The 24,235-nt window shown below is 36.9% G+C and overlaps 6 protein-coding genes across 7 annotated transcripts; 3 read left to right on the forward strand and 3 right to left on the reverse strand.

The window, feature by feature from the left end:
• Positions 1 to 406: 406 nt before the first annotated feature.
• On the forward strand, positions 407 to 3,463 carry LOC132182932 (Pentatricopeptide repeat (PPR-like) superfamily protein). The gene has a single exon (XM_059596299.2). It carries the CDS (start codon positions 773 to 775, stop codon positions 3,002 to 3,004), a length of 2,232 nt encoding a protein of 743 aa, XP_059452282.1. The 5' UTR covers positions 407 to 772; the 3' UTR covers positions 3,005 to 3,463.
• A 2,142-nt stretch (positions 3,464 to 5,605) lies between these two features.
• On the forward strand, positions 5,606 to 11,821 carry LOC132180463 (putative membrane protein At3g27390). The gene is made up of 10 exons (XM_059593296.2): positions 5,606 to 6,144; positions 7,151 to 7,259; positions 7,360 to 7,555; positions 7,651 to 7,787; positions 9,025 to 9,313; positions 10,227 to 10,333; positions 10,412 to 10,550; positions 10,736 to 10,931; positions 11,065 to 11,308; positions 11,394 to 11,821. Exons 1-10 carry the CDS (start codon positions 6,051 to 6,053, stop codon positions 11,629 to 11,631), a joined length of 1,749 nt encoding a protein of 582 aa, XP_059449279.2. The 5' UTR covers positions 5,606 to 6,050; the 3' UTR covers positions 11,632 to 11,821.
• A 784-nt stretch (positions 11,822 to 12,605) lies between these two features.
• LOC132183255 (early nodulin-like protein 21) lies at positions 12,606 to 13,338 on the reverse strand. Its single transcript, XM_059596658.2, has 2 exons — positions 13,116 to 13,338; positions 12,606 to 13,006 (listed from the first exon to the last, which is right to left on the reverse strand). Exons 1-2 carry the CDS (start codon positions 13,321 to 13,323, stop codon positions 12,675 to 12,677), a joined length of 540 nt encoding a protein of 179 aa, XP_059452641.2. The 5' UTR covers positions 13,324 to 13,338; the 3' UTR covers positions 12,606 to 12,674.
• Positions 13,339 to 14,084: 746 nt separating this feature from the next.
• Positions 14,085 to 16,826, reverse strand: SDH2-2 (succinate dehydrogenase 2-2). The gene is made up of 2 exons (XM_059596783.2): positions 16,119 to 16,826; positions 14,085 to 14,499 (listed from the first exon to the last, which is right to left on the reverse strand). The coding sequence occupies exons 1-2, from the start codon at positions 16,772 to 16,774 to the stop codon at positions 14,316 to 14,318; spliced, it is 840 nt and encodes a 279-aa protein (XP_059452766.1). The 5' UTR covers positions 16,775 to 16,826; the 3' UTR covers positions 14,085 to 14,315.
• A 1,672-nt stretch (positions 16,827 to 18,498) lies between these two features.
• Positions 18,499 to 19,724, forward strand: LOC132183110 (protein NOI4). Its single transcript, XM_059596509.2, has 3 exons — positions 18,499 to 18,644; positions 18,964 to 19,161; positions 19,390 to 19,724. The coding sequence occupies exons 1-3, from the start codon at positions 18,636 to 18,638 to the stop codon at positions 19,411 to 19,413; spliced, it is 231 nt and encodes a 76-aa protein (XP_059452492.1). The 5' UTR covers positions 18,499 to 18,635; the 3' UTR covers positions 19,414 to 19,724.
• Positions 19,725 to 20,528: 804 nt separating this feature from the next.
• LOC132181162 (ATP12 protein-like protein) lies at positions 20,529 to 24,130 on the reverse strand. Of its 2 annotated transcripts, XM_059594249.2 has the most exons (5): positions 23,567 to 24,130; positions 22,970 to 23,144; positions 22,045 to 22,322; positions 21,883 to 21,939; positions 20,529 to 20,870 (listed from the first exon to the last, which is right to left on the reverse strand). In XM_059594249.2, exons 1-5 carry the CDS (start codon positions 23,990 to 23,992, stop codon positions 20,862 to 20,864), a joined length of 945 nt encoding a protein of 314 aa, XP_059450232.2. In that variant the 5' UTR covers positions 23,993 to 24,130; the 3' UTR covers positions 20,529 to 20,861. The 2 variants fall into 2 exon arrangements, with proteins under 2 accessions (XP_059450232.2, XP_059450231.2); XM_059594248.2 differs by lacking the exon at positions 20,529 to 20,870 and having other exon boundaries at positions 21,603 to 21,939.
• Positions 24,131 to 24,235: the final 105 nt, after the last annotated feature.

A 24,235-nucleotide genomic window follows, 5' to 3' on the forward strand; every position in this document is an offset into this window, starting at 1 on the left:
GTATGATTTATTTTTTTAATTATATTGGGTATAAAATGACTGATAAGAGCTGATTGAATTGATGATTTTTCTTTCTTTCTTTTTTTCACAAAATTGTCAATAGAACTTATTGGTTGACCCGGATTGAGCTCTATATATTTTTATATACACGTCAGTGTACATATATTACAAAATATTATTTAAACAATAAAAAATAAATAATAAATAATATATAAACTGTTTAAGTACGTCGGTCTTCAGTTAATCACTACTCATTTGCAATAATTGATTTTGGATGATAAAAGGAAATACTGGTAAGATATTTTTCTTGTTTAAATTTATTTATACTTACAAATAAATAATAAATGTTATACACTCTGATTTTGTGATAGTAAATTACGTATTATTTATTAAAATCCAACCGCGGATGTTCGCTTGACCGCTCATTCTGCAGTTGAATGAATGGTTGGGAGGGGACCGCAGCACCACTAAAAGAGTGAGAATGCCAGAAGAGTGACAAAACCCACTTCAGAAATCCACTCAATTCTGACAAGCAAACCCAAAAATTGCGTCTTTTTCTCTGCCGCTTCAATCTTCAAGGTGAGAACCCATTAACCCCAACTCAATTAAAGTAACCGAGCATCACTTGCTATACTTCTTGTTTCTTCTCTTTTAAAGTAGGAAACTTTACCAGAAAAAAAAAAAAGGTTATGAGAGAAAATGCTATGTCTTCTTATTTATAATGGGATTTTCAGTCATGGGTTTTTGTCTTGATTCGTAAATTGTATAGAAAATGCAAGCTTTAAACACTTTGCCATCAAAGGGTGACCTTTGGGTGGTACCTCAATTGGGCTTTGAACTAGGTTCTTCCTGTAGAATTGGATCTAGAAGGATAAGGAAAAGGATAAGTGGTCCTGTTTGTCATAGTAGATTATTGCTTTCAAATGATGTAAGAGTTGTTAGGCGTGGGAGTTGCTGTGGGAGCTCAAAATTGGATTTGGGATGTATGTGCTCTAAACTTAAAGTTGCTCTCTTTTGTATGCCAAAGAAAAGTCCTTTTGGTGCATTGGTTGCGTTGGCGTGGGCATTGGAGCAACAACCAATCGGGAATGAGTTTCTTAGAGAAGGATCGGATTTAGTTAATGCGGTGTCAGGGGAAACTGAGAGATTGGGTGAAGCAGATGATAGTGATGATAATGATAAAAGAGGAGATGGTGATCCAGAAAGTGGGGAAGAGAAGAGTACACAGGTTGATGTTCGTTCACTAGCATGGAGCTTAAGATTTGCGAGAACTGCAGATGATGTGGAAGAGGTTCTTAAGGACAAGGGTGAGTTGCCCCTTCAAGTATACTCATCCATGATTAGAGGTTTTGGCAGAGACAAGAGAATGAACTCCGCAATGGCTGTTGTTGAGTGGCTCAAGAAAAAGAAGCTTCAAACTAATGGTTTGATTGGCCCAAATCTTTTCATATATAATAGTCTATTGGGTGCAGTAAAACAGTCCCAAGAGTTTGGAGAAATGGATAAGGTCTTGAATGATATGGCTCAGGAAGGGGTCCTTCCTAATGTTGTAACTTACAACGCTTTAATGGCAATCTACTTGGAGCAAGGGCGGGCTACTGAGGCCCTTAATATTCTTGAAGAGATCCAGAAAAAGGGCTTGACCCCTTCTCCAGTTTCGTATTCTACGACATTGTTGGCTTATCGAAAAATGGAAGATGGACATGGAGCTCTAAGGTTATTTATTGAGTTCAGAGAAAAGTATCATAAAGGTGACATAAGGAAAGATTCCAATGAAGATTGGGAAAATGAATTTGTTAAGCTTGAGAAGTTTACAATTCGTGTTTGCTACCAAGTGATGCGGCGATGGCTTGTGAATGCCGAGAACTTGAGCACCAATGTGTTGAAACTTCTCACAGATATGGATAATGCTGGGGTTCCATTGGGTAAGGAAGAACATGAGCGTCTTTTGTGGGCTTGTACCCGTGAAGATCATTACATTGTGGTGAAGGAATTGTATTCTAGAATAAGAGATCGGCATTCTGAAATTAGCCTATCTGTCTGTAACCACGCAATTTGGTTGATGGGAAAGGCTAAGAAGTGGTGGGCGGCTTTGGAGATCTATGAGGAATTATTAGACAAGGGACCAAAACCAAATAACATGTCATACGAGCTTATAGTTTCTCACTTTAATATTCTTCTCAGTGCAGCTAAGAGGAGAGGTATTTGGAGATGGGGTGTTAGGCTGCTCAACAAGATGGAAGATAAAGGCCTTAAACCTGGAAGTAGGGCATGGAATGCAGTTCTTATTGCCTGTTCCAAGGCTTCAGAAACTTCTGCTGCAGTGCAGATATTCAGGAGGATGGTTGAACAAGGTGAAAAACCTACAATAATCTCCTATGGAGCCTTGCTTAGTGCACTGGAGAAGAATAAACTCTACGACGAGGCCCGCCAGGTGTGGGAGCATATGATCAAGGTGGGTGTTGAACCAAACTTGTATGCCTACACAATTATGGCTTCAGTTTTCACTGGACAAGGGAAGTTTAATTTGGTTGATGCCATCCTTAAGGAAATGGTTTCAGCAGGTATAGAACCAACAGTTGTGACATACAATGCAGTAATCAGTGGCTGTGCACGCAAGGGAATGAGCAGTGCAGTTGCATATGAATGGTTTCATCGCATGAAAGTTCAGAACATCTCCCCAAATGAGATTAGCTATGAAATGCTGATTGAGGCTCTTGCAAAGGATGGTAAACCAAGGATTGCCTACAATTTATATTTAAGGGCTCAGAATGAGGGCCTTAACCTCTCTTCAAAGGCTTATGATGCAGTCCTACAATCCTCTCAGGTGTATGAAGCAACTCTTGATTTAAGTGGTTTAGGGCCTCGGCCTCCAGATAAGAAGAAAAGACTGCAAATCAGAAAAAGTCTGACAGAATTCTGTAACTTGGCAGACGTTCCCAGGAGAAGTAAACCATTTGACAGAAAGGAGGCTTACATTTCACAAACAGAAGGAAACCCATGAGTGACTTGTGACTATCAACCGACTCCCTATGTAATAGGCAAATTTTTTTTGTTCCTTCATATTTTTGTACATTAGGCTATGGGGTTAACTTTCAACCGACTCCCTATGTTGTTTGCTGCTTAAAAACAGACGAGTTTGTGTCTCTTATTGGATTTTTTTTAACACACGAGTAGCCAATAAACATATTCAGATATGGAAAGCTAATAGCACGTGTGACCTATCATGATGGAGAACCAATGCCAGTAGGTCTCACATGGCAATTGAGGGTTGAGAAGCAAGGGACTTGTCTACATGTTCTTCCAGGACAAGGAGAAAGGTCCACTGGTACAATAAGGAGTCTATATTCCAAGTCCTAGTTTATGTTGGAGTCCTTTATTAATTAGTCTTTCTAGTCATTCTTTTACTTGGATTTCTTATCTTATAAATAAGGGATAGTAGTTGTAGTTTATTTTTATTTTTTTTTAAAAAGAATTATTAAGCAAAAGCTTGTTTGTGGTTTGTTTCCTAATTGGATTCAATTGTGGTCTCTCCTACCCGAAATGAGTTATTGTGGTCTCTCCTATCTGAAAGGAGCTCTCAAATCCCATCTTACGTCACTACCTAACCTTGGGTACCTATCATATCATGGGTTGGATTATGTTCAAGTTTAAATGATAAATTTTAAAAAAATTGGTGCAGCAGCAACAACGACATATGTAATATTTCTCTTTCTTTCTGTTTTAACACATCAGTAATGACAACAGACATAAGTAGTGGTTGAAAGAAAAATTGATATTTTAGAAGCAGGGTGTCTGCTAAAAAAAGAATATGGATTTATCAAAGCATGTTGATGTTGGTGTAACCCACACTTTAAATATAGATATGTTTGACGAGGCATTGCTTGCCGACAACTACAAGTTGTGGTGGCCTGATTTTGGTATCAGCTGTACTTCTGAGCTGGTATTTAAAATGAATTATGATTACATGGGTTTCCTTCATTTTCACAGTTGTTTGCTTTCACATTCATATTAACATTAAAACCTAAAAGGCAAAAAGAATCACCTAAAAAGTTGTACTAAATGAGCCCTTTTTATGAAAAATAATTTGTATTTTTAAGATGTATTGGGATACCTACGATTTGCCTGTGTCTTGCAAATCAGTCATGTAATTGTAAAAGGTTCTTGTATATGGGGTTTACATGCTCGAACAGGATATTCAGCAACATCTACTCCTCTTCAAACTCCTTTTACAATATGCAGCAAAGATCATTGCAATCACATTTTTCAGATTCTTAACTTGTTGGAACTGTTTCAGATTCTTCCAATCACATTTTTCAGAATCATTTTTACAGTTTTTCTTGACTTGTAACTTGCCGTACACTCCAGAGATGGTTGGGAATTGCAGAGACAACAGCAACAGCAGCAGCATCTCTTGTTATGATGCTGACAGGCTTTTTTGTTTGCTTCTAATTCTAGACCAAGAAAATACCTTCCGTAGCCATGTTTCTAACCCCCACGGCTTTCCTTTCAATGATATCATCAATGTATCATGGACGTTTACTGAAAAACACCACAAATGAAAGTTACTTGTGTTGTGCCAAAATTGGAACCAATCACGTCGTTGTGTTTTGCTGCTCCCATGCGATAATTATCATTATTTTCATTGGCGTGGAAATATTGACTTAACCAAAAAAAAATAAAAAAAGTTTTAAATACTTTTTTCGTCTTTTGTTTTGGACTTTTATAAAAAATATTTTTTTTTATTGATAAAAAATAAAAAATAAAAAAGGTGGCCACAGGCCACACAATAAATGTGCTTTTTTCGAGGTCTTCAATACGTCGTCGTCGTCCAGCACTTCAAATCCCTCAGAAGCAATATTGTCAGTTCCCAAGGAACTAGAGACACTCCAATGCCAAAGTTAAAAAGTTTCTAAGAAAAATATCGGCGCACAATAATTCAATACACTTAAATGGACTAACAATAATTCAATATGCTCAAAAGGACTAATTGAGCCCTGAGAGAGAATATGAGAAAATAGTAAATTATTTAAGATCTATTTTAGTAGATGTGTAAGGGCCTATTTATAGGCTTGAGTTGTAGAAGTAAGTTTGAACTAGCTCTTCTTATTTGAGTTGTATTGGGAGTCCATAGTTGAGATAGAACTCAATAGTTATCATGTAAAAATAATCTTGAGTAGTCATCTTGTAGAGATAAGTAGGAAGTCTTTATTATAATATTATTCTAATTGTAATATAAGATTATTAATTAATTAAATAGTCCTGCTATTTAATTAATATCTTTATAGGCCTATTATTGGCCGTTGGACCCAAAATTTAGTAGGCTTGTAGTAAACCATGAGACAAAAGATGTGTTTACCCTTAAAAAAAAAAAAAAAAAAAAAAGATTGAGCTTTAAAATTTTATCCAACCCAATAGAATATTAGAAATACCAGGTAAATTTCTATGTGACTTTTGCTTATTTCTATGCAATTTATTATATGTTTTCTCGTCGAAGTGACGGAGTGGAACAGGACCAATTTTGCTTTGCTTAGCATAAGCACAAAAGAATAATAAATACAGAAGATTTTTTTTTTTTTTTTGGCGAGGAAAACTAAAAAAGGGAATTGAGTAAGCATTTGTTGCTTCTGATTTTTTTTATACTAACTGCTCTACCCACCATCCCTCCCGATTCGAGCCTTCGAAAGTCACAACGGTTGTCTGTGTTCCATTTTTTTTTTTAAGAACGACCTTGTGTTCAATTGATAGACCCCGAGTGATACGTCTTTCAAAAGACAAGGCCAAAGGCCACCTGTTGTTTATGGGTTTCAGTCATTTTGTCTAGAAGAAGAGTAAAGCACTGATTTTTGTTCAAGTTCCTGTGGTGGGTATGCAGCAAACTATCTTTTAGTCTGTCGGGTGTTTTGTTGTTTATGGTTTCATGCTGTTTCCGGCACTTGGCCGGCGGAAAATGGTGTCTTTTGTGGTTGCAAGCCGGAATTGGAGTCGACTCTGGGATGGGGTTGTAGGGATATTAGGGAGATCTGGGTAGGTAAGGAATAAGGAGAGAGATGGAACCTCCACAGGGGGTTTTGGCTTCTTTGTGGAACTTTATTTGCTTTCTACCTTTCTTCAGTGGGCTTCTGCTTCTGGGCATAATTAAAGGTCAGTTTCAATTTGTTCCTTGTTTTGGGCCTTTCTCTGGCTTTTTTCTTCTTCTGGTTTATTCTCTCTCTTCACTTAAACTGATTGTGTAGTTATATATGTATTTGGTTTTATGTTATTCAGGAAAAACATGATTTTGAAAAAAATTACTTAAATTAACATTTTTATTGCAGAAAATTTGGTACTACACTGTCAGTGTCGTGTATAGTTAATCTTCTAATTTGTTCCTTTTATTTTTTATATTTAGTTTTGCTTTCGTTTGCTTTGTGTATTGAAGTGTTTTCGAGGATGAAGTTTGACATTTCATAGACAGAAATGATAGTTTCAGGAGTGTGCTTTCTGTTTCCCCCCTTCATCTGGTCGTTAAGCCACTTCTTGGGGTTCCTTAGTTTCATTTCCTTTTCATTTCATCATAATTTGCTCCTTATGGGCTTTACTTATCAAAAAAAATTTGCTCCTTATGGGCTTTATACTTAGTTTTGCTTTCGTTTGCTTTGTGTATTGTAGTGTTTTCGAGGATATAGTTTGACATTTCATAGACAGAAATGATAGTTTCAGGAGTGTGCTTTCTGTTTCCCCTCTTCATCTGGTCGTTAAGCTACTTCTTGGGGTTCCTCTGTTTCATTTCCTTTTCATTTCATCATAATTTGCTCCTTATGGGCTGTTGTCCGTGTCTGGTTTGATTTCTTTTCCATGGAATTTTCTTTACTAGGCATCTGATTCATGTTTATATCACCAGGTTAGATGCTAGTTTTCATTCATGTTATATGCAAAACAAACATTTGTGCTTGAGACCTTCAGGAAAAATGAGGATGTTTTTCAAGTTTTGCATTTTGAGAAATAAGAACAGCTATTTTAGTTATTTTAATGTAGACATATGGAATAGGTATTCTTGATGTAGTAAGTAGCTTACATAGCATTGATTGGTGAATCAAGATATATTGTCTGAATGATGAGTGTTACTTTTGTTGAACACATTCAAACTTTTTACAAATTCTTGTTTCAGGTATCTTTTTCTGCCCGTTGATATGCCTTATCGTGACAGCTGGAAATTCTGCTATTATATTGGGTCTTTGGTTAGTGCATAGTGTCTGGACATATTATTCCATTTTGAGGTGCTTTCATTGACCCTCCACCTTCCTTCTGTAATTGCCTGAGCTATTTTTCTATTTTGGTTTCTCTCTTTTCATATTGTTTTTTTTCTCTAATGGGCAGAGCTAAACTATTAGGACCAGTTTTGAAGCTTCTTCTCTGCATATGTGTCCTACCTTCGCTCTTGATTTTATGGCCAGTGGTTGGTATTGTCGGAAGTATCATAAGCGGAGCAGCATATGGCTTTCTTTCACCAATATTTGCTACTTTTGATGCTGTTGGAGAAGGAAAGACTAATAAACTATTCCACTGTTTTTATGTATGTCTTCGATATTCAATTTCTGTCATTCTATATTTTTTTTCTTTCCCATTTTGCCTTTCATAAGAGAGCTTTCTCTTTTACTACATTTGCAGGATGGAACACTGGATACTATTAAAAAGAGCTTTGATATTGTCAGGGATTTTTTGGATTTTTGTCACCATTCCTACTTTTCGTATATGGATGACCTCCAACAAAAAGCGCCTCCAGATGTGAAATATTATGAGATTAGGTTTTCCATGTCTTTCTGCTCTCTACATCTGCTTTTTGTTCTATCCATGTTGATGCCAATAACAACGTACCCTAAAGTAGAGGCTTTTTTTTTTTTGATAAATAATAGAGATACCGTTAACAACGAATGGCACACCCAGATATTCAATAAGTATACAAGAGAAAACACCTAGCTAAAAGGAGAGACTCATTTTATAAACAAGTTCTTCCTGATGACCAATTAGGCATAACTATCATAGTTCTCGTAACCTATATGATGAACATTGGCTCTTAAGGAGTTCTTATGCTTCACATTTGCTAATATATATAATTTTGTGATGGACAGAGTAACCAGATGTGTGAGAATAGTTACACTTTCCTTTATTCCTTTTTTTTTTTTTTTTTTTTTTAATTAAAATTTTTTATTTATTGATTCAAACTCCATCTTTTCAATCTTGGAAAAGAAATTGAAAAATTGGGCTTAAATAAAATATTGAGAATGAAATTTTGATATCTGATATAGTGTATCCGGTTTTACACTTAAAAGACTTATTTTGTGTTCACTGTATATTATGAGTATATATTTTTTAAATAGATTCTTTAGTCTTAAAAAGTAGATTTAATGTAACAGGTTTCACTGGGGGGGGGGGGGGGGGGGTTCCTTGAGTTAGATGAGAGGAGAGAGCGAGGAAGGTAAGGGGAGTCATTTGCCCTGTCCTGGCTATGCCCATGGGTCTTGTAAGTCTTTTCATGCATATTATCTTTGAAAGCTTCTTTATGGAGAAATAATGACTCCTAATATCTAGAGTTTGCTTTTTTGTTAAAATTTGTTTTCTATCCATTTCAGAATTCAGAGATGTTTTGACTGGACATCAAGATCTCTGTTCAAGTTTGAGAAGTTATAAGCTCACTCTGTAGGTGAAATTAATTGCCATTCACAAGAGGTCAATTATCCAAGGCATTGGTTAGTTGATCCTTGTTAACACACACCACTCGCATGTGGAATTGATGAAGAGGGAAGCACACAAATCTATGTGCATTGTGTGTTTGTGTTTGTACTTTGGTGGATTGTTTTTCCCTCTCTTTCTCTTTCTCACTAGACATCTTAGTATAAGACTAGCTTGATTAGTGCAGAAACCCTCTACATTCCATATTTTTTGTACTTTTCCCTGCGACCACAGAAGTTAAGCTTTGTTTAGTCCTTTCTATAAGGAACTTATTTGTCATATTGAGTTTTTTTTTTGTCAACTCTCTTGCAGATTGCTTTATCTTCCTGCTGCAGTTATAGCTGGAGTTCTCGGTTTAATTGTTGATTTTCCATTAATCTCACTCATTGCTCTGTGCAAAAGTCCTTACATGCTCTTTAAGGGATGGCGCCGTTTGTTTCATGACCTTATAGGTCGTGAAGGCCCTTTCTTGGAGACAATATGTGTACCTATTGCAGGTCTTGTTATCCTACTCTGGCCATTGGCTGTTGTTGGGGCAATGTTCGGCTCCATCGTGGCCAGTATCTTTCTTGGTGCTTATGCAGGTGTGGTTGTTTATCAGGTAAAACCTCAATGAATTTTGCTGCTGCTTCTTAGTCGTATAGTTAACAAAGCTTGTTTGTAAATCGCTGCTGTCAAGTGTTTTTTCTGTTACTGGAAGGGCATATGTAAGCAGCCTTTTGAATTGAGTTAATTTGTTGTTCAAATGTTTGTTTCAAATGAGATCACATTGACAACTAAAGAATGACACTAAATGATTTTTTTAGTATCACCAAGGGTGGTAGTTCAATGGTTTCAAGGGAATCCCCATGAGGTTGAGCATGCACTAGGGTCTGGGTTCGACTCTCGCAATGGGAATCCCTTAACCTATTATTGTTAGCCATCTTGAGTCCCATTGATGCTCCGGTAGGACAGTGTTAAGCTATAGCTCGGTCGGTCTCGAGGGAGGGCCTGTGGTTCCCACCGTCTAGGCCCCTCCTGAGCGGCACCCTGCAAGTTGGTACTACTATGGTCACACCCAAGTAGGATAGCTCCAATTGGCCTCCTCCTCCAGCCTTTTCAAAAAAAAAAAAAAAAAAAATTTAGTAACATTTAGTAATAAATTTGTATTGTCAAATTCCATGTTAAATAGGATAATAATTACATTTCCACGTGGTTCTAATGCCTTCAAAGTGATTGTTGCTATAGTTGACTTTTGTTTTCTTCAACCGATTACTGTTAATAAATGTTTCAGCCTAAGGTTAGAATAAATTGCAAGTTGTCCCATTTTGTAGCATTTAGTCAATGTAGTCTCACAACAAGTGTGCATGTCATGATTTATTTCAAGCAATTTCACCTATGTTATAATCACCAAGGATGTTCATGTCAGAGACATTGAGATCATGCCAGATACTGAAACCTGTTGTGCGGTGTCCTTGTTACACAGATTGCAGGCCACACATATGTATTGATATTTTTTGGTCTTTGGATTACAGGAGGATTCCTTTTGGTTGGGGCTTCGCTATATTGTTGCATCCTTGTCCATATATGATGAATACAGCAATGATGTTCTTGACATGCCAGAAGGATCCATCTTTCCTAGGTTTTGTTCAGCACTCTAATTCTTTATGGCTGTGATATAGGGTTCATGCACTTTGACATGTTATTCTGGTGTTAACAGGCCTCATTACCGAAAGAAGGATGCATTGTCAAGGACAAGCTCTCATTCAGCTTCTTTCTCAAGGCGCAGCTCTTTCCGAAATCATCCCTCCCACTCAGGGTCAATGAAGAACCCTATGGTTGAGTTGAAGCCACTTGAGGTATTTTGTATACATTGCATTTGACCTTAAAGGAATGCTTCCCTCTGGAATAAATTTATGTTCTCTATCTGTATGTGTTTGATGATCTGGACTTAACTGAACAGTTCTGATTTTCAAAAGCGCCCAAGTTTTTTTTAGCTCATGGTTTAGGTGCTGAATGAAATGTTTGCTTGTGACTCATGTAGCTACTTGATAGCTTATTAAAGGATTCTCAACGCCTCGGTGAAACAATGGTTTCTGAAGGACTAATAACACTTCAAGATTTGGAAGATGCAGTGTGTAGTAAGGGTAGCAGAGTTATTAACATTGGATTACCGGCTTACAGCCTTGTCTGGACACTTGTGCGCTCTGCAAAAGCCGATTCTGCGGGTCTATTGTTAGGTAAGCAAAGCAATTTTCCTTTTAAGCATGTCCTTAAAGAAAACTTCTGGTGTATTGTTCTTCTTATAGTTAATTAGCAAGAGTCTTTATGGCAAGTAATGAAATGCTTCTTGTACTTACTTGATTGATGTAGCTGACAATGTTACTGAGATCACTAGCAGAAACAGACCAAAAGACACCTTCTTCGATTGGTTTTTTAACCCACTTCTGATCATCAAAGACCAGATTAAAGCTGAGAACCTTTCCGAGGCAGAAGAGGACTATTTCTCCAAATTAGTTTTGTTGAGTGGTGATCCTGAGAGGTTGAAAAACTCAAGTATCGGCTCGCCTCCTGAATCTGAACTTAAAAGAGCTGAACTTGAGGCATTAGCTCGAAGGTAATAGAGTGAAAATATTTGTAGAATTTTCCGAATTTCCCTTTCAGTTCTTCTTCATTTATCCTCTTATTATTTTATCATGAAGGCTGCAAGGGATCACCAAATCTATCATAAGGTATCCGACTTTTCGGCGTCGTTTTGAAGATCTTGTCAAAGCCATGTCCGAAGATCTTGCCAAGAAGAACGACACTGGACCTAAAACAATTACTAGATCAAAGAGTGCCTTCGTACGAATGTTTAGTCACAACTCTTTCAGGAAAACAAGCTATCACGGTTCTGATCAAGAGTCGCAACTGGTTGCAAGAGAAGTGGACATTTCGTGATGATTTTTTGTCCCAATCATAATTTTTTTTTTCTTTTTTCTTTTTTCTTGATTTCCTATTTTTTAGCTTCTATTCATTCTCTCATATTTGCCTTCTCTCTCTTTCATGACACTGGCATAGGTGCATGTATTTGTATGCTGTACAACAAAATGCAATCTACCATAAAATAATAGATATATGTGCTTCTTTCTTTCCTGAATGTGGTGTGTTGGGTTTTGTTTTTTTTTGTTTTTTTTTTTTTAATAATGTTCATCTAGTCTCTTATTCAGATATTTGTATTCAATTAAGCCGCCCCAAACACCCAAAATTGGAGAAAGCATTTTCTAAAAAATATTTAACGGGCCTCAAATTCATTTGCTCTATGCAATTTTCAGTGTTTTCTGACTGAAAGCACCAATATGAAGTGAAATTGAGTGGTGTTTTTTGGTGAGGTCTACTTTTGAAAAGTGCTTGGTGTTATGAATTGTTTGCTAATAGTTTTGAAAAAAAAAAAAAAAAAAAAAAAAAAGAAGGTATTCTTAGTTTTAAAAACAGAATAGTGTTTTTAGGACAATTCATGCCGAAATGGAAGAACATTTTCTTAAAAAGATTTAACATCACATGTGAGTCCGATTAAGTAGGTTTCGATAATCCAATCTTATAGTGTTGGTTCAAATCAGTTTCTCTAGTTCTAATTAGAATTGGACCCGTTAAAATTAGAACACGTGTTGGGACATATATCACAATTCCATCATATCTAATTCCAACTAGAATTGGACACAAGCTAAACTCCTCTTATAAAAGAGGATTCGTCGCAACATTGTATTGTCGGCAGACAAAAGAGCAATAGTGAAAGCAGCAGCAATGACTTCAACAGTAATAAATGTTGGCAGAACAATAATAACTTTGAACATAGTGGCCAAAATTACAAATCATCAAGTCCAAGGAATATATATATATATATATAGTAATCAGATGTCTAAACAAATGTCACATAACAAAGAGTAATGCAGACTTGAGGATATATAGAACAAAATAGCACCCCAAGCATGATACATACGAGACTACATAGCATAAGAAGCACGATATGACAAAACAATTAACTGAACAAAGACTAAAGCAGCAGAGACTGCGGGCGAAGAAACTGCAACACGGGAGCCGGACGATTTGCTGCCGCCAGATGGAGGCTCCTCCTCTGGAGCTATCACCTTCACGATCATCCTCTGACCCTTTTCGCAGTGCCCGGACACTCCACTAATGAAGTAGAAAGGCCCCGAGTAATCGAACCTGAAAACTGTGTTCCCAGTGTTGGAGAAGAAGTTGGGGTGAGAGGAATTGCACCTCTTGTAGTCTGTCTCATTCACCTCCATAACCGAGTCCTTCCCGTACTTAAAGCCTGCACCAAAACACCAAACTTGTTAAAATCTTGAAACATTTCTTCAGAAACACGACATGAAGTAAATCTTCGTGTGCATGCATGTTTAATAATGTACGTGTGTACTCACGGAGGGTGTCGCCAACTTGGAACCGGTTTTCTGAGGCCCAGTCGTTGTAGATTTTGGTGTCATTGGCCGGAGGGATGACCCAACCTTGGATGCCTCCGGCTTGGAACTCGAAGGAAGAGACTGAGAAATGGTGAAGAAAAGGGAAGATGGTCAGTAAGAAGAGAATTACTGTAGTCGAACTCATGGAGGAAGGAGCCATGGGCTGCATTGGGAGGGCTCTCTCAAACAGTGACACAGCTTATTGTGAGTCTGGGTGGTAGCCTGGATTTCGCTTTAATAAGGAAGTTGTGAAGTTGGTTACACCTGATATAGTGGAAGGACATGGAGGTAGTGCTCTAGTGGGAGGTTAGGGTTTCCTTTTGAATTGGTTAGTTGGTCTAATCGACACTTTGTTTTCAACAATCTCATAGGGTCGCCAGGCATATTGGATTATTATATGTTTAATCAAGATTTTCTACAGTTTTAAAGTTAACTTTCAACATTAAATTCTTGAAATCCTTAAATATGAACGGTTTATTTTAAATTAACAAATTAAAACTTTGTAAACAATAAAGTTAGCTAAACTTAAGAAGAATTTAATCCATGTGTTTCATTGTTTTTAAGAAGTCCGAACCTTTATAGAAGTCGAAGTCCTGGACAAGTAATGCTATATACTATTTTTTTTATTCTTCTTTTCATCTCTCTAAAGTTAATGTTGCTTTCAAAATTAATAGTAATCCATCACAATCTAAAGTAATTTTCCAACTGACTTGTTTCCAAGATAAATATACTTTTACATGCATTTTTAAGCGGTTTTAAACAAAAATTACATATATTCTGAATACAAGTCAAAATAATATAATGAGTTTGAAGAATTTTCTCCGAACCCGGTTCAAATCCGGTACTCTTGACAAATTTATAACAGTGTATGTTTCAAGACTTGATGTATAGAAATTCGAATAAGCCATCTCACACACAAGAAAAACAAAATAACATCCGATGGCAAAATCCAGATGGATCGGTGGAGTTCTATTAACATTTATTTGAGATCAAACAACAACAACACAATTCAATTTTCCAAATTTTTTTAGGTACAAATGGGATAGGAGTACATTCAGTGCTTCATATTATTAACTCGATACAAATGGTTCATGGGTCATCAACAAAATCCCAGAATAACTGGCCAAATGCTTATCATTATCAGCAGCATGCTTCACAAACCTAGAGAGTCAAACGCTTAGCTATCTGGAGCTGCTTGATATGCGTGATCTGCTTTCCGGGGTTCAAGCCCTTTGGACAGGCACGGGCACAGTTTAGTATGGTATGACAGCGGTATAGCTTGAACTCGTCATTTATGGCATCCAATCGCTCCTTGGTATATTCATCACGGCTGTCACTTATCCATCTACAGCATGTACAACCCACATATAAAAATCTTTAGAACTTCAGCATAACTTGAAGCCATTGCAAATATTTTGATAAAAAGAAACGAAGGAAATATAATCTCCTCCGGAAGAATCCGTATATGATATTTAAGGGTACAGACAAACAAGAAGAGACTTAAGGATATCTGGACAAAAACACATACCCACCCGCCAACCCTTTACCACAAAGGGATTTCAGCAATCAAAATGATTTCTGAATCCCTAGGAAGAATTCATATATTGCTCCTAGTAACCTTCTGATAAAAATCCCCACAGTAAAAGACAACGGACATCACAAAAGTATACATTTTTTTTTTAATAAATAATGTTTATATATCAAAAGCTCAGAGGAGCGCAACCCAAATACACAGGAAGTATACAAGAAAAAAAGGTCTAATTAGGAGAAGAGAAAAGAACAAGAAAATCCCTTTTAAGATGAGAACAATATTGCGACAACAAGTACATTTCCTCTAGACAATCCTACGCTGACAAAATCTAAACCATTTAATTCAGAAAGACAGTTTAAATTTTAAGAATTCTACCATGGAGTTTAAAAAAATGCTGACGCAAAAACATAGTGATGTATGAAGAAAGAAAACCCCTTTATTTGCATGTACAAGTTTAAATATAGGTCAGAGATTTCTAAACAGTTTCCATGTCCAGCACATAACTTATTGCAGGCCTATAGCTTAAAAACCAAGGAAACTACGTCGTACATCCCCTGTGCTTTGTCCAGTTTTCATTTAACAACCTAGGTTAAATTTTCAATTTTTCTAATCAGATCTTTCCGTCCATTTCACTACAATCCTTTTTTTTTTTTTTTTTTTTTTTTTTGGCTATTCCAATCACGCACCATCCAACTCAGGTCCTTTCTTCTCAAATTACAGAAGGTTCTCTTCCCAAATGTACAGAACACATCCAACTCAAATATTCTAAACAAATTTCATTCAACATCCACCAATTTATCACAAAAAAAAAAAAAAATCTAAGCAATTTATAGAACCCAACACAACAAACTCAATCATTCTAAATAAAATTCATTATCAACCAATCTTTTTTTATAAGTAACGAAATTCATTAAAAACCAAAGGTTGCACACTTGCACCCAATACACAAAAATATATACGAGAGAAGCACCCAAAAAAAAAAAAAAATCAAGAAAGTCATGAAAACAATCATAGGCGGTCATCATTGGAAAATGGAATAGAAAAAGAAGGCTTTCAACTCCGCCACTGCCCTCTCACTGTATTCAAAGCTTCAGTCATTTCTTTCTCTCCAAATATGCCACATCATGCATAGCAGAATCATTTACCAAATAGCTTCATTCTGAGGACTACAGAACTAAGCTTCGGTCATTTTCTAAGCAATTTATCGAAGCTTTACCTCCCAAATGCACGAAACACAACACAACCAACTCAATCATTCAAAAAAAAAAATTATTCAATATGAACCAATTTATGAACAAAGAAACCCCCGTTCTCTAAGCAATTTGTTCTATTTTATCAACCAACTCATTCTAAAGAACCCAAAACCTAAGACATTCGACCAAATTATAACCTCATTAAAAAACGGTAAAAGGTTAAAAAACGGAAAATTTTACCGATTGGCGTGGAGCAGAGCAGCGGGGCCGAGATAGGACTCGGGGTTCCACCAGTAGCTGGGGCAGGATGTGCTACAGCAGGCGCAGAGTATGCACTCGTACATCCCATCCAGCTTGGCCCTATCCTTCTTGCTCTGCAGAATCTCCTTCCCGGGTGCAGACGGCGGACTCTTCCGCTTGAGCCAGGGCTCGATGCTCTTGTACTGGTTGTAGAAGTTAGTCATGTCCACCACCAGGTCCTTGATCACGAACATGTGCGGCAAGGGGGTGATCATGGTCGAGGACGACTCCGATGAGATCTTCGTCAGGCACGCCAGGCCGTTGCAGCCGTCTATGTTCATCGCGCAGGACCCACAGATTCCCTCCCGGCACGACCGCCGGAATGTCAGTGTTGGGTCCACCTCGTTCTTGATCTTGATCAGCGCGTCCAGCACCATCGGCCCGCACTCCTTCAGGTTGATCTCGTAGTTTTGGAGCTCCGGCTTCGATGGACTATCCGGGTTCCACCGGTAGATCGAGAAGGTCTTCAGCGCCGCGGCGGCGCGTGCCTTGGGCTCCACCTGCTGCGCCTCGGCCTCAGTCGCGTGCGCCCGGGCCAGCACGAATCTCCAGGTCGATGCCCTAGGTATCACCCTCCTGAACATTCCAATCGCCATTGCTACCTTCAGGTGGAGACTGTGAACGCGTGATAGACACGAAGAGAAATAGAATAAAATGACGAAAATGGCTTTATATCTAAGGCAGGTTTCAGGAGGTAATTAAGGTCGCGCTTTGGAGGGCTAATTTTGGGATTAGGGAAGGGGGACTAGATGCTATTAATAGGTGCCGTAGATGGATTGGGGACAATCAGAGTTTAATGTGTGTGACGTGGCGGATTGGGAGCCGTGGGTAGAGGTTTCGATCATCGTGGTCTGCTTGTGGAGCAGTCGTTTCGATCTTTGATTCTCAGCCGTCGCTTTCTCTGTTTCTATCATCTTCTCGAAAAAAGCGGATAGGGTAGGCTCGTGTCTAACACATCCAGTTGAGCCTAAAAGTGATTCAAGCCTTTTTAAGGCCCAAATTTGGCCACAGCTCAGCCCATGTACACTAATATGGACCGCTCATTTAAATTATCTGCCATTGAACGCAACAGCACATATAGAAATGCTGAGCTAAAACCAGCAAATGCACCTTCTTTGGTTGCTTGAGGGTGCCCAAATATATTTGGTGGCTAAAGGGGTAGCCACCCCCAATCTACCATTAGAATAGTCGAACCATTCTAGTGACCTCTAAAAGTGTTCAAACTACTCTTTATTGTCCCTTTCAATGGTTCAACCACTTTCAAAACAGCGCATTTCTTTGTCTATATATATATATATATATATATATATATATATGGGTAAAGATATAGAGCACGCCCGGCGTGCTTCAACAGGAAGTACGCAGACCGTGATTTTTTTATTATTATTATTTTATTATTTTAATTTTTTTGAAAAAAAAAAAAAAAAAAAATTTAGCCTGGCGTGCTCTGAATCATGACTCTATATATATATATATATATATATATATATATATGGACAACGAGAAAGAGAAAGTTTTGGTGGTGGTATTTGACTAGTGGCGGTGTGGCCATGATAATGGAGCTACGATGGTCATGGTAGAAGTAAGGGTCAACGGCTAGAAAGAAAGAAAAAGTTTCAATTTTTTATCTTAATCGATGATGTGGTAGATTTTAGACGGTCCATTAAAAATGAACATACCATAGAGCTATCACACCCTATGCAATACAATACCATAATAATATAATAAGAAATGCTAGAAGTACCAAAATTTTAATGAAGAAAAGTTTACCAAACTATGTGTAGTTCATTCAATAGAGATGAACAAAACAATTAATTAAAATAAATATAACATGTACTCATAAATGAGTCACATATTAACTTAGTAAGCCTCTCTTAGTAAAAGATTTGGTACCTATAACATTTCTCTAATATAATATGAGTCTGAATTTTTAGCAATTTGCTTTTTAGATTGCTAGTAATTCGGACAGTAAATGTGAGAGAGTCTCTATAAAGCTCACCTACCTAACAATTGGGCGGACCATTGCTAAGACGGACAACTATAGGAAGTTAATTTACTATCTAAATTGCTAGCAATTGAAATAACAAAATTGATGGGAATATGAATCCAATAATTATATCATCATCAAGTGGGATCGGATGAAATGTAAAATATTTGGTTAAGCTACCTGAAGGGGTTGGTGCCAAAAAAACAGCTGGGAGTGGGGGGGGGGGGGTACGCGGCACCAACGTGGGTGCCTCATTCACCAACGACCAATAATATGCACCCGCTGTCTTCTATGTTCCTACCTTAATACTCGCTCTGACCATGTAACTGTTCCTCCATTTTGGATTTCTCATTCCTCTCTCTCTCTCTGTCTCTCTCTTTCTCTCTCTTTCTCTCATTGCCTTTCTCTCTTCCCTGTCCTCTCATTTTCTCTCCCATTCTCAGAGTAGGAAGTTCCTGCGATATATAATAATGGCGTCGGTAAGAACATCTACTCTTTTTTGCCTTTTTCTTTTTTCTTTGAATCGAATTTTCATTTTGGGACATTACCCAGTTGATTTTTATATCATATGAAGCAACCAATGAATGAAAAGAACCAATTTTCAACATATTGAAAAGTTGTGAAAGTATTACCAACGCCATAGCAGAAAAGAACCATTATTTATGAGATATCCATCCTGCGAAAACAGGAATTTTTTCTTGCTTTCAATTCTCAAATAAGACAATTTTTATAGCCTGCAAAATAGCGGGACCAAATGCACCATAACTATGCTGACATTTAGTTTTTTGTCATGTACAGCAGGATAAGGGTCGGCCTCTGCCTAAATTTGGTGAGTGGGATGTGAACAATCCGGCATCGGCAGAGGGATTTACTGTCATATTTAGCAAAGCTAGAGATGAGAAGAAATCTAATGGGACTGCTGCGAGTGGAGCGATACAAAGGAATGATCATATTCCATCTAAACCAGAAGAAAATAACTACCAAAATCCCATGACGGTAAGAACTTATCGTAGAGAAGGTCTCGAGTTCGAACATTGTTTCATTAGTATTAATACTCTTAATGGATGCCTGCTTTTCTAGCTCATTTGGTCCTTAATTTTTATGATTTCCTTATTCATTTCGCTTTACGCCGTTAATGATATTTCAATTACTTATAATCAATAAAAAATTAATCTGATAGCAAAAGTCTTGAGAGTTATGTTATTGTTATGTATTTGGATGCAGAAAAAATGGTTTTGCTGTTTCTGAAACTCAGACTAGCTTCGCAGCTGTGAGATGGCGCGCGGTATATGACCTTGGCCAAGGTGGTGTTGACAGTGGGGAATAAAATGGCGGTCTATTTCATCTTTTACATGATATTTTGTTAAAAAAAACTCTGGTGTTCCAAATCTCTGTGTATGTAATATAGGAGGAAAGACAGAAAGACGAAAAATACAAGTTAAAATTGCACTATTCTGAAGTTCATGTGTTTATTTAGAATCTCCTTGATTCTTCATTACATAATTATGATGTTTCAGAAAGTGACAATTCACCCAATATGCAGATTTGCAATAATAATATGTTTAGCATCTATTGTTTTTAATTGATGTACGGTTTGGCGTTTACAATCGTGCATTTTTTTTTAAAATACACATATTTTGTCTACGATTTGAAAATATGGTTTTTTCACGTTTTCAAACAACTTTTTTTTTTTTTTTTTTAATGCACTTCCAAACAAGACAGTTTTCATGATATTGTTTAAGAAGAGATAGATGTGTTTTTCATAATCTTTGTTATTTGAACTCCAAGGAATGGGAATGTGCTACAATTCACCATGTCCAAGCAGTCAAACTGTTAATGATCTTAGCCTAATGATTGTACTAGACTTATAACACACTGGTTCCATACTAAAAAGATTAATAACCCACATTGAATGAATGGATTATAAAAAAGACATTTATGACTGCTAAGTTTTGCATTGATTTCTTATTAGGTGAGACTAAGCTTTATAATTTATTCTAAGAAACTCCAATTGTGACTAATTATTTTGGAGTGATAATACAAATGTGATTAGCGTGTTTTTTTAGACCGTTACAAGACTGGTTATAGAATGAACATGAGTTCAAAGTCAATTCTGCTTAGTTTGATACCAAAATATACTATCGACTGCCAAGTCTAAGTTGGTGAAAAATTATAAATTTTTTTTTTCTAGGCGAAAAATGATAGATTTAATCATTTATATTATTATTGTTTTAACAAAACAAAATCGAATAACTATGATATTGTCCTTATATAGATGATAATAACTGGTAGTTAATCATGAACATAAGATAATCCCCTCATATGATTGTCATGAGATCTTTTTATACCCCTTCAAAGGTAAACAGACATTCTAGACCAACCGAAGGATGAGATTATTGTAATCACACGATCATAGGATGATTCTTTACATATATTAGTAGACATATAAAGATTGCATCATAGTTTCTAAGCCAAATCAAAAGTATTAGGTTTACTCTTCTCCTAAGCTACAGAGAAGCTTATATAAACAGATGGTAGAGAAATCTTAACCTACCGTGGAGCTAATCTTATATCAATCATATCGATCCACATCATCACGAGGATGAAGTTGTTGGCAGTAGCTTGGCTTTCTGTTTTCATGGTCTGCATTGGGGTAATCACCAATATTGTTCAAGCAAGCACTCGCCTTCCATTTGTCATTGAATCTGAAACATTTCAGTATGTAACTGTAACAGGTAATGTAATTGAACTTCCTCGTCCCATTAAGTTTAATATGTCAATTCTCTAGACAATTTATGTCAAAAATAGTCAGACCTAAATATCACATGCCGAATTCAGGTCGTATGGAGATATAGATATAAGAGTATATATGTCAATTATAACCCAACTCATTTAATTAAAATGGTCAAACTCTTCGCCTCTAACCTGCTAATTTCATGTTGAGTTTGTGTCGAATTCGCAAATCATTTAAACAATTGTCACCCTAATGATATTAGTCAATTAGATGAGAAATGATACATAGGCATTTATTTATATATGCAATGGCATATAGGAAGCTTCACTGTATTCACTAATTACAGTAGAAATTCCCAAAATCTTACAAAATAGAGACGGGCTGTAACTTTGGACTTTCTTCTATAGGATGCAACAATGACTGCGATACAGCATGTTGTAACTGTGAGATCAGGAAACAGCCACCACTGTGTGTGCAATGCTGCCAAGAATGAGCCTTGACATGCAGGTTTGCTTTTAGGCACTATGACTGGTTTTGCAGATAAGTATAATTTCTGCAGTTCATGTACCAACAATTTGTCATCTTTTCCCTTTCTAAAAAATGAAGATTTTGTGTAATTGTTCAAGAAGTTTCACTTTTTGATTGTGCTTATTAGGGAAATACTAATTATAATAGGTAAAAGATGACTTCTCCAACGGGCATAAGAATACAATTGCACCATGACTTCTCTCTATTATTTAAGCGAAAGATGAATTACAGAGCATCCACATTCCAATGTCAATTATTTCATCCAGCACAACAAATTCTAACAAAATCTTGAGCATTACATGCATGAAAGTTGTCAAGATCTATGACAACCAAGGAACTAAAACTGGCCTAAAAGCAAGCTCTCAGAACAACAATTGACAAAAAGAGTATAAGATGTACAAGGGTTATATCTTTCGGGAAAGACCAAGAAATACAGCAGCTGATGAGATCTGCACCTTGAGATCAGCAATATCCACATCATGGCCACCTTCAACAAGACCCCAACTGTCCACCTGCATAGATATAAGGAAAATCTATAATAATTTGGAAGAGCAAGTCACAGGCTACATCCTATGTGCAAACAGGGGATTAGAAAAGGAGGGGGGGATGATGAGAACCTGCAAATCTTCCTCAATTCTAATCAATTCAATTGCTTCCTCAATCTGCAATTTCCCACGAAAGATCCCGATGGCAATGATCAAAGAATGTGCTGCACCTGCAATAGCATCAATTGCTGCCAATTCACAGTCATCCGTTTTCTTCAGAATGTTATCTATTGCCTTTATGAGACCATCCTCCTGCTTTCCACCAAAAAAGCTGTAGTAGACAACAGGCTTAAAGCCAAATTCAGACTCTACCCAATCAAGTAAAGGATTGATTTTCTGCACTTGACATTCTACAAAAATTTGAAGGTACTATAGGTTAGATAAGGGCAAACTTCTCAAATTTTTTTTTTTTTTTTTTTTTTTATTGGATATGCTTCTAAAATTCAACACAGAAAGAAGATCCATATCCGGCAAAAGATCATGTGTAAGCTATTTATGTAAAACACTATTAAACAATTTAAACCTAACTACTGTAAAATAATGCACTTTAAAATATGTGGGTCATTTTGCGAGCATTTTTTAACACTGTACAGTCTATGATTGGAAGGAATTTTGCTGGTACTCTTTCGACATTCTGTAGTTTCATTTTGGATGAATTTTCACATTTGCAGGCAGAACAGGGACCAACCAAGGCATAATTAGGAAACCTAAATGGAATTTATTTTTTTTTTTTTCAAAGAAGTATCTAAGAGAGACATATCAAATTCTTCTAACCTAAAAGTAAATTCTTACATAGAGGAAGGATCAACTGCAAAATTTATAGCTTAAAAGTAACACAGCTCACCTAAAGAAAATATGCAGAAAAAAGACACAATTACTCGTAAGAGACATAAAATATATAATCTGCCTCAATTACTATGCATTGAAGAAGTATCACACGGAACAAATAGACATGATAATTTAACTCAAGATGGAGTACATAACTACAATAACATACCATGGACACCACTTGTCAGATTATTATCTTCCGGAGCTCGACAGAAGACCAAATCTTGATTAAACTTCTTCATCAAATTCTCAATAACCTTAGTTCGTGTGAGTGGAACTCTTTCCAATGCAGTACAAGCAAGTCTCATTAGAGGCATCGTGAAGGGTCTGATCCCATCTGTTTGCTACAATTTCAATACACAGCCCCCATTACATAACGCACACACCAAGTTCACAAACAAATCCTCGAACAACAAAAATATAACCATAGAAAATATTCAAAAGTTCAAGAATTACAATAATATGAAAAACAAGCAAAAGCATGGAAAAAAAAATTCTAAACAAAAGCATAACCCAAAACAAAGAGGACAAAATTTTCAAGAGCATTGGAGTCACCGTACACCATCCACAAAAATATCCATTTCAGATAGAAGTGGCACAATCCCGACTCAAAATACAAAACATCTGAAGACAACCCTTTTGAGTTTAAGCAAATCCAAAAGACCCACGAAAACATTCAACTCAAATAACATAGAAACCAAAAGAAAAATCAAAACTTAATATAAATCTAATAAGAAAGTCACATAAATTTAGCTCACCCACAAACCTGGTATTCCCACTCTGCAGCAATGGCCTTAGCGAGAGGCAAAGTAGGGAGCTTGAGGGGTCTCTTGGAGGGCGTCTTAAGCGTCCGATAATCAAGCATAACCGTCCATCCAATCCCATCATCAGCCTCTCTGATCTTTGCCTCCTTGTAGAACCTCTTTCCCACTATAGACCCCGTCATGAACGACATCGGCATCGTCACTGATGACGATGAAATCGTTTCAGGCTTCGACCTCGGCGCCTTGACTTCAATGCTGTCATCGGATGAGAATGTGAAGGAAGAAGAAGGGCCGTCGGATGGGCGGTCATGGGCGGTGGCGATGGAGGATGTGAAAAGGCGAATGTGAGATTGGGATGAAAGTGCTGTGAGAAATTTGGGGTTTCTTCTGAGTGAGTTTAGAGTTTTGTTAATCAGAGAATTGGCCATGGATTTGAGATTTTTGTATGGGTTTTTGCTTCGGAGCTTGCTCCCCGGAAATGAGCTCTGGCCGAGTTTTTGTTAGGGTTTTGACTATTGCAGTGGAATTGGGCACTTGGAAAACTCCGGCCCACTTAGATTTTTCACATTCGGTCATTTACCACGGTATTGTATTTTTGTGAATAGATCCCCTCCGATTATAGGGAAATTATAAATTCTCCGATTGTTAATTATGATATTTTATTTTAAATT

Source organism: Corylus avellana, chromosome 5 (assembly GCF_965113065.1).
Source record: "Corylus avellana chromosome 5, dhCorAvel1.hap1.2, whole genome shotgun sequence".
NCBI classification, from domain to species: domain Eukaryota; kingdom Viridiplantae; phylum Streptophyta; class Magnoliopsida; order Fagales; family Betulaceae; genus Corylus; species Corylus avellana.